This window comes from Diospyros lotus, chromosome 10, assembly GCF_014633365.1.
Source record: "Diospyros lotus cultivar Yz01 chromosome 10, ASM1463336v1, whole genome shotgun sequence".
NCBI lineage: Eukaryota > Viridiplantae > Streptophyta > Magnoliopsida > Ericales > Ebenaceae > Diospyros > Diospyros lotus.
The window spans coordinates 30,302,943-30,314,310 of record NC_068347.1 but is presented as its reverse complement, the minus strand read 5'-3'; the positions used below and the strand labels follow the sequence as shown (position 1 = coordinate 30,314,310).

At 40.9% G+C, this 11,368-nt stretch overlaps 2 protein-coding genes across 3 annotated transcripts in view; one reads left to right on the top strand and one right to left on the bottom strand.

Moving 5' to 3' along the window:
- Positions 1 to 5,356: 5,356 nt before the first annotated feature.
- On the top strand, positions 5,357 to 8,654 carry LOC127812300 (uncharacterized). Of its 2 annotated transcripts, none has more exons than XM_052352714.1 (2): positions 5,357 to 7,733; positions 7,798 to 8,004. In XM_052352714.1, exons 1-2 carry the CDS (start codon positions 5,679 to 5,681, stop codon positions 7,828 to 7,830), a joined length of 2,088 nt encoding a protein of 695 aa, XP_052208674.1. In that variant the 5' UTR covers positions 5,357 to 5,678; the 3' UTR covers positions 7,831 to 8,004. The 2 variants fall into 2 exon arrangements, with proteins under 2 accessions (XP_052208674.1, XP_052208673.1); XM_052352713.1 differs by having other exon boundaries at positions 5,406 to 7,733; positions 7,896 to 8,654.
- LOC127812303 (elongation factor Tu, mitochondrial-like) overlaps positions 8,170 to 11,368 on the bottom strand; it is a 30,225-nt gene continuing 27,026 nt past the window's right edge. Inside the window, exons 11-12 of the mRNA XM_052352723.1 lie at positions 9,109 to 9,333; positions 8,170 to 8,306 (exon numbers count right to left, since the gene is read on the bottom strand). The gene's annotated coding sequence lies outside the window, so the exon portion shown is untranslated. The remainder of the gene's footprint in view (positions 8,307 to 9,108; positions 9,334 to 11,368) is intronic.

Below are 11,368 nucleotides of genomic sequence, written 5' to 3'. Positions count from 1 at the left end.
TTTGACCAGCGGGACCTGAATTTGAGACAGCGTAGCTGGATGGAACTCCTTAAGGACTATGATATCCATATTTTGTACCACCCAGGAAAGGGTAACGTAGTAGCAGATGCCTTGAGTAGAAAGTCTATGGGTAGCCTTGCTCATATTTCTAGTTGGATGAGACTGTTAGTGGAGCAGTTACATAGTTTAGAGCGGAGTGGTGCACGTTTAGAGATATCTGAATCTTGGGTATTTTTGGCGCACATCGAGCTTAGGTCTGCTTTGATGGAGGAGATTAAGGCGGTTCAAGTTAAGGACCCTAGTTTAGCCAATATCATTAAAGATGTCGGAGAAGGTAAGGCGTTGGATTTTTCTGTGGACTCTTCTGGAGTGTTGAGATTCAGGACTCGGTTCTGTGTCCTCGAGGTGGACGAGTTGAGGAGTAGGATCCTTAGGGAGGCTCATCACTCTCGATTTGCCATTCACCCAGGGAATACCAAGATGTACCAGGACCTAAAGCAATTATTTTGGTGGCCATGTCTTAAGGAAGATGTTGCTCGTACGTGTCTAACTTGCCAAGTCTGTCAGCAAGTGAAGGCAGAGCATAAGAGGCCAGGAGGTTTGTTGGAGAGCATCCCAATTCCAGAATGGAAATGGGAACATATTACCATGGATATGGTTACAGGATTGCCGAGGTCCCCTGCGGGACATGATTCAGTATGGGTAGTAGTAGATCGCCTAACGAAGACAGCTCGTTTTGTTGCTGTACGTACGTCATTTACTGCTTCTCAGTTAGCTCAGAAGTTTATTCATGAGATTGTACGGTATCATGGAGTACCCATTTCTATTATTTCTGATCGAGGGTCCATATTTACCTCTCGGTATTGGGGCTCGTTTCATGAGGCTTTGGGTACGCAGTTAGCATTGAGTACTGCGTTTCACCCCTAGACGGATGGCCAGTCAGAGAGGACTATCCAGATACTTGAGGACATGCTTAGAGCATGTGCCCTTGATTTCAAGGGTAGTTGGGAGAAGAATTTGCCGTATGTTGAATTTGCATATAACAATAGCTATCAATCCAGCATTCAAATGGCACCTTATGAGGCGTTATATGGTCGACGATGTAGGTCACGCTTAGGTTGGTTTGAGGTTGGTGAGAGATGACTTATTGGCCCAGACCTGGTTGGCCAAAGCATGGAGATCGTCCAGGTAGTTCGTGATAGGCTTTTGACAGCTCAGAGTCGTCAGAAGTCGTATGCAGATCGTAGGCGTCGACCCTTAGAGTTTGCAGTTGATGATTTGGTATACCTTAGAGTATCGCCTATGAAGGGGGTAGTGAGGTTTGGGAGGAGAGGTAAGCTTAGTCCCCGGTATGTTGGACCTTTTCGAGTTTTTAGGCGGATTGGGAATGTAGCTTATGAGTTGGCACTACCACCGTCGATGGTTGGAGTGCACCCCGTATTTCATGTGTCGATGCTACGCGGGGTTATTGGAGACCCCTCTCATGTTTTGCTGCTGACAGCACCCATTATGATCCAACCAAGCTTGCAATATGAAGAGCAACCTGTTAAGATCTTAGATAGGCAGGTCAGAAAGCTTAAATCTAAAGAAATAGCTTCCGTTAAAGTTCAGTGGAGCCACCATAGTGAGGGTGAGGCCACTTGGGAGATGGAAGATGCTATGAAAGAGAAATATCCTTATTTGTTTCCGTGAAATTCGAGGACAAATTTTTATAAGGGGGGAAGAATGTAAAGATTCAAAAAAAAAAAAAAAAAACTAAATTAATTAATTTAATTAAATTATATATATATAATAATTAAATAAAAAAAGAAAAGGGGGAGGCGCTCGGCAGCCCCCCCCCCCAAACAGAAACAATATTCTCTCTCTCTCTCTTATTCTCTCATTTCCCCTCTCGGATTTTCGACGATTTTGAGCAATCCGACCGTTAGATTGACGATCCGACTTCGTTTTTACCGTTAAAGTGCCCCCGATCTACAAGGAGGTAAGTGCTTTGGCTTCATCTTTTCAGTTTTTCTTGCTGTTTTCGTGGAATGTGGGTTGAGACGCGATGGGGCTTGATGGCCGAATGTTTAAGGTCAGATCTACGAAGATCCGACCGTTGGATTTCTTTGATTCTTGGATATGTTGGTCGGTTTGCTTGAGCGGGTTGGGTGGCGGTCTTGGATCGCCGGAAATCGCCGGCCATGGTGGCCGGCGACGTTGGCAGTTTGTTTATCCATTTTGGCCGAGAGTTTGACTCTAGATCTACGAAAATCTAGCCGTCTGATCTTTCTCATTTTTGGGTATGTTGCTCTCCTTAGTGTTGCACACCTCGGGGTAGTTTCTGATCGTTGAAAAAATGGCTAGCAGCCGGCGAATGACGATGGCCAGATTCGACCCTATTTTTGGCCGAAAATTAATTCTTAGATCTATCAAGATCTGACCGTCCGATGGGTTTCATTTTAATATATGTTGTTATTTGTGACGAGGGCTTCGTATCGGTATATTGATCGGCCGTTTTTGGCCGACCGGCGGTGGTTGCCGGTGGCGGCAGTTTGATGGGAAGGAAAAAAAAAAGAAAAAAAAAAAGAAAGAAAAGAAAAGAAAAGAAAATAAAAGAAAAGAAAATAAAAATAAATAAAATATAAGGAAAAAGGAAATGAGGGCTTTTGAGGTTGGGCATGTCGGGTTAGGTTTTGGCCTAGGATGGCGGGGCCCGATTGGGTTTTAGGATGGCCCGATGTGTTGGGCATGACTGACCCAGTTGTGGCAGCCCTTGGGCTGGCCCACTCGGCTTGTTCTCCCTTATCGCTTGTCCGTGGACCTAGGATGACTTGGTTAGGTTGGTCTTACTCAGGATATCGAGGTTAGTCTAATTTGGGTTCTCTTTAGGTCTCTTAGAATTGGCGATATGATTGGCGAGTCATTTTGTTGATCGGAGTCCTAAGGACGAAGCCCTATTAGATGACTCGAGACCGAGTGAGACTGACCCCGAGTGCGTTCTAGGCTAGTCTATGATGATGACGTGGGTTTATTTCGAATGCTGATTTCTGATGGATTCCTTTTATCTGAGGCTAGAATATTGTAATTTATTCTATTTAAATAATTTATTTAATTATTAATTAATTATTAAGTTTTTAAGAAAATTTATCAATTTAGTTATAAATATATATATATGTATGTATTTTTGATAAAGGAGGAATTTAGATAAAAAAATATATTATCTATATTAAAAGAAAACTAGTTTATGGGTAAATATATATATATATATATATATATTATGATAGTGCAGCTTATAAGTGGGTGTGTAGTTCCACTATACACTTACGCGTAGCAAGCAAAGCGAGACATGCATGATGACGTAGTCGATGGCTTAGCTCGACGAATTCCATGACGCCATATTTGAATATTGCGCGGGCCAAGGTACCAAATAATCGGTTCAGGGTGTTAGGCAATGGTTAGGATTTTCGGTAATTTCTTTACGTCGTTATTCTTGTTACCTAAATGTGACACCCCATTCTATTTATTGTAGGCTCAGATTCTCAGGATTTTGTTCGATCTTTTCCCGAGACTCGGACTTGAGTCATCTTTTCCCAGGCGAGTAGATAGGATATGTTATGTTTACCTTATATTATGCACGTATATACTGTTTCATTTATAAATATTATAAACTTGTATAAATTTTTATATGCATAACTCGTACATGATTTTTATATGCGGATCATAGAAAAATATCCTTAAATGTTTCTAACTTGCATGAAATATTTTCATCCTAATGGGAGGGACATAAACAGAAAGATACCCTAACTAATTTCTTGTTTTGAAAATGTGAAATGTTGAATGATATCATGTATTTTAGACACCACATGAAATGATAAATGATTATGACTTGTGCATAAATTAGGGTATCATTTGCATTATTATTAGAGGACTATCTAGTAGATTCCCTGGTGACTCACAGCAGGAAAAGATCATGGTACTGTGAGGCTTGGCATGCCAAGGCCATGAGAGACACAGATAGTATATTTCAGCACTGCTATCACGTGGGCTTTTATGATGATATTGTGTGATGATGATGATGTATGTGCCGATATATATACTTGTGTGCATGTGTATATAGGCGTTAGGCCAGTTTCTACGTGTGTGTCCTCAGAATCAGTGTATGCATCTCATACAAAAGTATAGGGGACTTAGGTGGTTAGGGAACAACTTATGGGGGTTGTCTTTAGGCACCTATTTTTTCTACACTATGTTTTCCTTTGAAATATCAAATTATTTAAACTTATGGTTCATATTTCCACTGTTTATACTGTTATTACGTTATTATACTCATGATGATCATCCTAACATTTTATTGTATACTCTCCTAGTGGGCATGACATACCTTATACTCGCGAGTCCATAAGACTCACCTCGTTTTATTAAAAATATTTTCAGGGAATTCTCCTTTTGATTATTGGTCCATCAAATCTTCTGGTATGATATCATACCATTTTTTGATTCCGGATGTATTATAGGATGCTCTGTGGAGACATACACGTGTTGTAGAGTCTGATGTTTTGTCTTTTATTTTTGTTGGCACATAATTGTGCTAAGGGCCCGAGGTACGGGAACATATATGTATTTATGATAGCAGTGTGATAGATATTTTGTACAACTGCTGTATATGGAATATTGAGCTATCATGTTAGAAGGTGAATTGGTATTTTATTCGTGTTCTATATCTTGTCAACAGTATTGTCTTATTCAAATCGAGTTAGAGAAGAGGCTTACTAGTCCATTTTGGAGTCGCTGGGCCTATGGATTAGTGCCGGTCATGACATATCAGATTTCGGGTCGTGACAGGGTCAAATAAGAGCATTACGAGTATAATTTTTGCCTAAAATTCAAGTTGAAAGATCTTAACGATTTATACGTTGTTCACTGCTCAACGCGATTCTCATTTGTTTTCTATTTTTAGGTTTTGTATTTGAATATCCGTAGACTCAAAGGGATGACGGAGGGAAGTTGGGGCCCGTTGCAGCAGCCTTTAACTTGACACAAGGAGACTTCTCTGCAAGCCACAAATAACACACGACTTTCCGGGGCAGGCAGCTAAAGCTTGCACTTATTCTTCTTAACATATCAGAAACTCTTAAAATATAAAACTTCAACAAATAAATCATTACCTTTTGGTTTACGCACTAACCCGTTCCCCCATTTTTCCCATGAAAATTCAAACGAACAGAAACCTCCAAGTAATTTATCTAAACTGACCATTATGCCAACCCAGACGAATGTTGACATGCATGCGACTTAGGAAGGGCAACATGGTCATTTCAGTGGGTTTGTTCTTTGTTGAGGGAACAGAAAGAGGATGTTAAGGCTGAAATAAAAAGAGAAAAAGTTGACAGCTTTTATAGTTACAGGAAAAAAAGGGACTTCCTCAATCCAACTCCTTGCCGGCCAAGTAAAAGAGGAGAAAAAAGAGCAAAGGTAAGTCCCTTGAAAAAAATGCAGGAAAAGGATAAGCGACTTAGAAGTCTCCCTTTCCTTGCCATTGCCACGGCCTTAAACGTGCTCTCTAAGCTCATTTTCCTCCCCGCTATATAACCACCAACTCTCCATTCTCTCCTCCACATCACACCAAAGAAAACCAAAACTCAAATCCTAACCTACCACTTCATTCAAACCAAGAGAAGGATTCCATTTTGTGAGCAATGGATGGTGGTGGGCAAGAGAGAGAGGGCAAAGGGAGTTTTCATTTGCAGATTGATGAGTTTGACACTGCAGGCTCAACAATTTTTGAACCACAATGCCGTGTTGAAAAGATGGATAGTAGTAATGCCAATTCTGTTTCTCCGTCAAAGCAGCCGGTGCACGCGCCGGAGAAGAAGCTGACACTCTTTGCTCTAAGGCTAGCGGTGTTGGAGAAAGCAGCAACGGGGCTGGGAACTCTGGGTTTCATCTGGGCAACTGTGGTTCTACTTGGTGGTTTTGCTTTAACCTTGGACAAAACAGACTTCTGGTTCATCACCATTATTCTGCTGATTGAGGGGACTCGGATATTCAGCAGAAGCCAAGAACTTGAGTGGCAGCATCAAGCTACGTGGTCAATTGCTGATCTTGGGATCAGTAGTTTCCGGGCAATAAGATCTAGCTCACATTTCATTGTTAAAACTATGAAGGCAGTATTCAGTCCAATTGATGCCATACGAAAGGAAAGCCGGCGACGCAGAGAAATTAATGAGAGCACTAACCTGGCAGGCCCTAGAAACTGGCAGAAGCAGAAGATGCCAACTCGAATATGGGTTACTTCAGATGTTCCTCTGCTTCCATATGCCCAGTCGGTTTTCCTCTCGAGGAATATCAGCAAGCTTCTCTACTGGCTCCAGCTTGCATCTGCAACAGCCTGCGCTGTCTTATCATTATTGAAGCTCATCAAACATAACTATGGTGAAGTAGAGAAAGGGGATTCCGACAAGAGGAACCGCAGGTCTGCCCTGAATATCTTTTACGCGTTGGCCTTGGCAGAAGCATTTTTGTTCCTGTTGGAGAGAGCCTTCTGGGAATGGAAGGTCACCTTCTGTAAATTGCTGGATGAGGTGAACAAGGAGTGTGAGCTGGGGCCTTCGGGTATGGTTTCTATTAGAAGGTTCTTCTATGATGCCTATTCAAGGTGTGTGAATGGAAGCATCTTTGATGGTCTAAGGATGGATATGGTTTCATTTGCCATGGACCTCTTGGCTTCGAATTCTCCTGATGAACAGCTGATTGGAGTTAGGATTTTACGAAAGTTCGCAATGAGTGAGCGGTCCTCTGATGAAACCCTTAAAAACATTGGAACAACATTATCGGTGATGGAAAGGTTGGTTGAAATGTTGAATTGGAAAGATTCTCGGGAAGAAGAAATCAGGCAATCAGCAGCAGAAATATTGTCGAAACTAGCTGGTAAAAAGCAGAATTGTCTAAGGGTTGCTGGAATACCTGGTGCAATGGAATCAATATCGTCACTGCTCCAAGACCACAGGACAGATCATGGCGCAGCTGATGAAATCTCCGATAAGAGAAACATCCAGGACCATGAACATTATAGTCTCTGGACATTCAACCATTTGGGGCTTCTTATATTAAAGAAACTTGCTTGCGACCAGGATAACTGTGGGAAGATAGGGAACACGAGAGGACTCCTACCAAAAATAATAGATTTTACACAAGCAGGAGAGAGTTTACTGAAGAACGAAACAGTTGCACCATCTCAAATCTTGACTGTAAAACGGTCTCTACAAGTTCTAAAGATGGTAGCTAGCACAAGAAGCTCCACAGGCAAGAATCTCCGCAAAGAGATATCTGAGGTGGTTTTCACAATCAGCAACATCAGAGATATACTAAGGTATGGTGAGGACTACCCAGTACTACAACAACTCGGCATAGAAATTTTAACCAGCCTAGCTCTGGAAGCGGATGCAACAGAGAGGATTGGGGGCACAGGTGGAGTTCTCAAAGAATTGTTCAACATTTTCTTTAAAGAGGGAGTGCTTGAGAATCACAATCATGTAAGAATTGCAGCCGGAGAAGCACTGGCAATGCTGGCATTAGAAAGCAAAAGTAACTGTCAAAGAATTCTAAAGTTGAAGGTAATTGAGAGGCTGGTTGTTGGATTAGACGTGCCATTACTTCGCATAAATGCAGCAAGAATCTTAACAAACTTGTGCACCTACACCAAAGCAGACTATTTCATGCAGATCAGGGGGATCGCTGCTACAACACCCACTGTAAGTTCTAATTAACACCAATCAACATTCATTTCTCCCAACATAACCTATCTTTCCTTTGTAGGAGCGGTATATGGTTCTCGTTTCTCCTACATAAAACTAGAGAAGGTAATGGGTGAGCAGGTAATGGGTGAGCACTCATCAAATTCAACTCCATTGCAGGTTCTTAGAGCAATTATGTATGATGAAAACAAATTGCAAGAAGTGATGGTTGGACTAGCGGCACATGTTTTCAAACTTATGACTAAGGAAGAATTGACCATCATGTTGGAGAGAGCTGGAATTGAAGAGGCTCAATTAGCAACTGCACTAGTTGAGATTTTGAAGAAGTACCGGTGTCCACCAATTAAGACTCCAAGGATAAGGAGGTTTGTCATAGAGTTGGCAATTTGTATGATGACAGAAAATGAAACCAATGTCCAAATTTTCAAGGATCAGGGAATGAAGAAGGAGCTGGAGGGCGTCACAGAGACCACATCAGAGCTGGAAAACTTTGCTGTTTTCTCTGGTACTGTTGGCTTGAGCCGGCACAGCACAACAATTCACTCGCTAGTTGAAAGTGCAATGAAGTTACTGCAAGGCAAGTAATTTATGCAGAGTTGATTTTTCCGAAACAACAATTCATGTAGCAACAAATTCAATAATTTTGTAAATATGGATGATGAAGATTATAGGAGTTTTTTTTCTCTTTATGCCAATAATCAAGTTTATATCTATTGATATAATAATTGGCTGGACATTGTCTTTAGTCTGTATCTTAGATTATTAATGTACATATTTAGGATGCCACGTGGAAATACAAACTAAGATACATGTTCTGGCTGGGCAGTGTGCATTAATCCCGAGGTTGACTGTATTACAGTGGAGGGGCAACCAAGCAGACAAAATCCTGAACCAGTTGCCCTGCCTGTATGGCTTCTTACTAGACTTAAGACTAAAACGTGAGAACATTAATACTTGATTTCAAGCCATCCCAGGCCAAATGTGACGAGCCAATGCACTTTACTCTCTCATCTAAAATAAAGAAATGCGACATTTTCTTGTCTATCTCGAAGATGGCAAGTTAAAAATTGGCTATGTTAACCTTATGAAGATTGACGTACTATGTCCACCCTGGTTAGTTATTATCTAATGCATTAAGAGGGTAATTCCCAGTCCATATACCAGATCTAAAAGTGATAGAAACAATATTTTTCGGTAAATAACCAAAGAGGTGCAACACAAGTAACTTGCCCAATGTTGAAATTATGGAATTTAATTCATCTTCAAGTGGAGAAATATAAATGATGTGAGTAACTTGCACTAAAACTGAGGAAAAATAAATAAAAAACTTTTATTCATATTATTCAAATAAAGCCAAATTCAATTTATTTACCTTTCTAGTCGTGACTAAAGCTATTGTCCTAGGGACTGCATGTCACCGACACCAGAAAATGATCTTACTCTATAAAAAGGTATCCTCTCATCTGTTAATATCTTGCTGCAAAGGGCGAGGCACGAAATTATTGCTGTAAAATGGTTTTCGTATCTTAGCCAATTACTTTAGAGACAACCCCTGCATCAACAGTCCTACCTCCTTCTCTCAAAGCAAATCTTTGTCCTGTTAATAGCAATTATCAGATTCAAAAGGGAAAGAATACAAAAGCTGCACAAAAGAAACATGTATAGCTATTTTTCTTTCCTTTTTTTGTTTGGCTAGTAGTATAGCTAGTTTTCAGCAGTAACAGTTCTCAATCTGAGTATCATAACTTCATCAGCAGATAAGGACTTAGACAGACTAGAAATTCAATGTTTGAAGCCTAAAGGGAAATCAGCATGACAGAGAAGTAGCATTAGATATTACAAATTCTGCTATAACATTTTTTAAGATTACAGATATCTTGTTTCACATGCAAAAGCAACAAGAAAGCATTATGCCAATCGGTTAACACCAGCTCTTCAGGCCATAGAATGTCTGTGTCCTAACACCTGCTTTCTTGGGACTCGTACACGATCCATTTATTCCTTTTTCTCTCACACATGTTCAGAACTTCATCTAGGCTCTAATCCTACTGAAAGATCCACTGCAGGTCATTAATTGTTGAAGAAACAATATGAACTTCCTTTTGTTCCTTCAAGATAATTGGAATTGTGACTGAAATCATATTCTACACAAGAACTTTCTTTTCAAGGTACATGTTTACACAATTCCGCAAACCTATCCCTTCACATCAGCACCAGAGTGATTGAAATCATATTTTGTGCATAATATTAGCACTGTGAGGATCAACGCAAGATACATGAAATCTATGAAATAGTAACACGTATGACTATAAGCAAGTGCATTTCAAAGAAACACTAGTATAATAGCATTAAAGTACCAAGTAAAAAAGGCCCTGTAGATTAAAACAAAACATTAATTGTATACACATTAATGAGATTCAATAGTTTCATGATCTATAGAACTAGTGTTTCTCTAGCATAAACAAGTAATACTACCTTTATGGTGCATAAAATAAACACTTAGATGCATTATGTTTCAGACTAACTTTAGTAGGAAATTCCACAATAAAACCAAGGGATGCCAGTTATACTCAATATTTTCACAGACAAGAACATGTCTTTCCACGTACAAGTTGTAGTGGCCAGAAAAAAAAAACACAACAATAGAATTTGTTAAATGGGGAAGGGACCGTCACTTCGATGCCCAACAGACTGGCCTATGAGGGATCTTCCGGAGAGAAAAACCTCTCGGGGGCTAAAAAACTTTCTGGAAAGAAATATGGCTCCCGAAGAGGCGCTGCGAACAGAACTCCCTGCGGAGGGATTCTCGATCTTACAGAGTGAAGCGGTTTCCTTTCTATCGGCAGCTTGGGTTGAGCTGCTGACAAGGGCGATGATCGGCTTCCGAAGAGAGGGCTAGTTGCGGATTCTCTCGGGAAGGCGTGTTGGTGGTTTGAAAGAGGCTGGAGCTCCCGGAAAGGCTGTAAACTGGAAAAAGAGTTAGAAGGCTTGCGGGAAGGAATTCCCGCAAAGACCTTCCGACGAGCAAGTCAGTCTCAAGAAAAATGTAATGGCTGCGGAAAGGAATTCAATTGCTTTTGGAGAGAGAAATTAGAGAGAATATGGGGAGTGTACCTGATTTTCATCATGCCTGATACTGTGTGGAGTGTTGCCTTTTATAGAGGGTCAGGTGGTGTCCCGAAGAGGATCCCACTTCGATAGAATCTTTCGAAAAGCCTGAAATCCTTTCGGAAATACATCTCCCAAAGCCTTCCGGAGAGACATCTCCGAAAGACCTGCCGGGGTCTCTCGGAGAGACAGGGTACAACAAATGCCCCCCAGTCTCTGCTTTTAACTTTCGGTGAAAGCGAAGACTAACTTTTTCAAAGACATGTCTTTCTCCGAGAGATACTTCTTTCGGAGAGAGGGGATCGACTGCGTTCCCGAGGTCCCGTATATAAATAGGATGCTGCCGTACCAATTGTGTTCTCATTTAGCACGCTTCTATAGTCTCCTCTTTTACTCTCTGCGATTTTCTCTCCAAAAGAAACTCTTTGCAGCGACAACTCTCTCCGCGACCAGTGAGTTTACCCCTCAGAGTAAATCCTTTCCTCGAAAGATATTCAACTTCTTCCCAAGAGACATTCCCTTTT

Coding starts and splice junctions, on each gene's coding strand:
- LOC127812300 (XM_052352713.1), top strand. CDS start 5,679: ATGGATGGTGGTGGGCAAGAGAGAGAGGGCAAAGGGAGTTTTCATTTG. Junction 7,734..7,895: donor TCGCTGCTACAACACCCACT/GTAAGTTCTAAT, acceptor ACTCCATTGCAG/GTTCTTAGAGCAATTATGTA.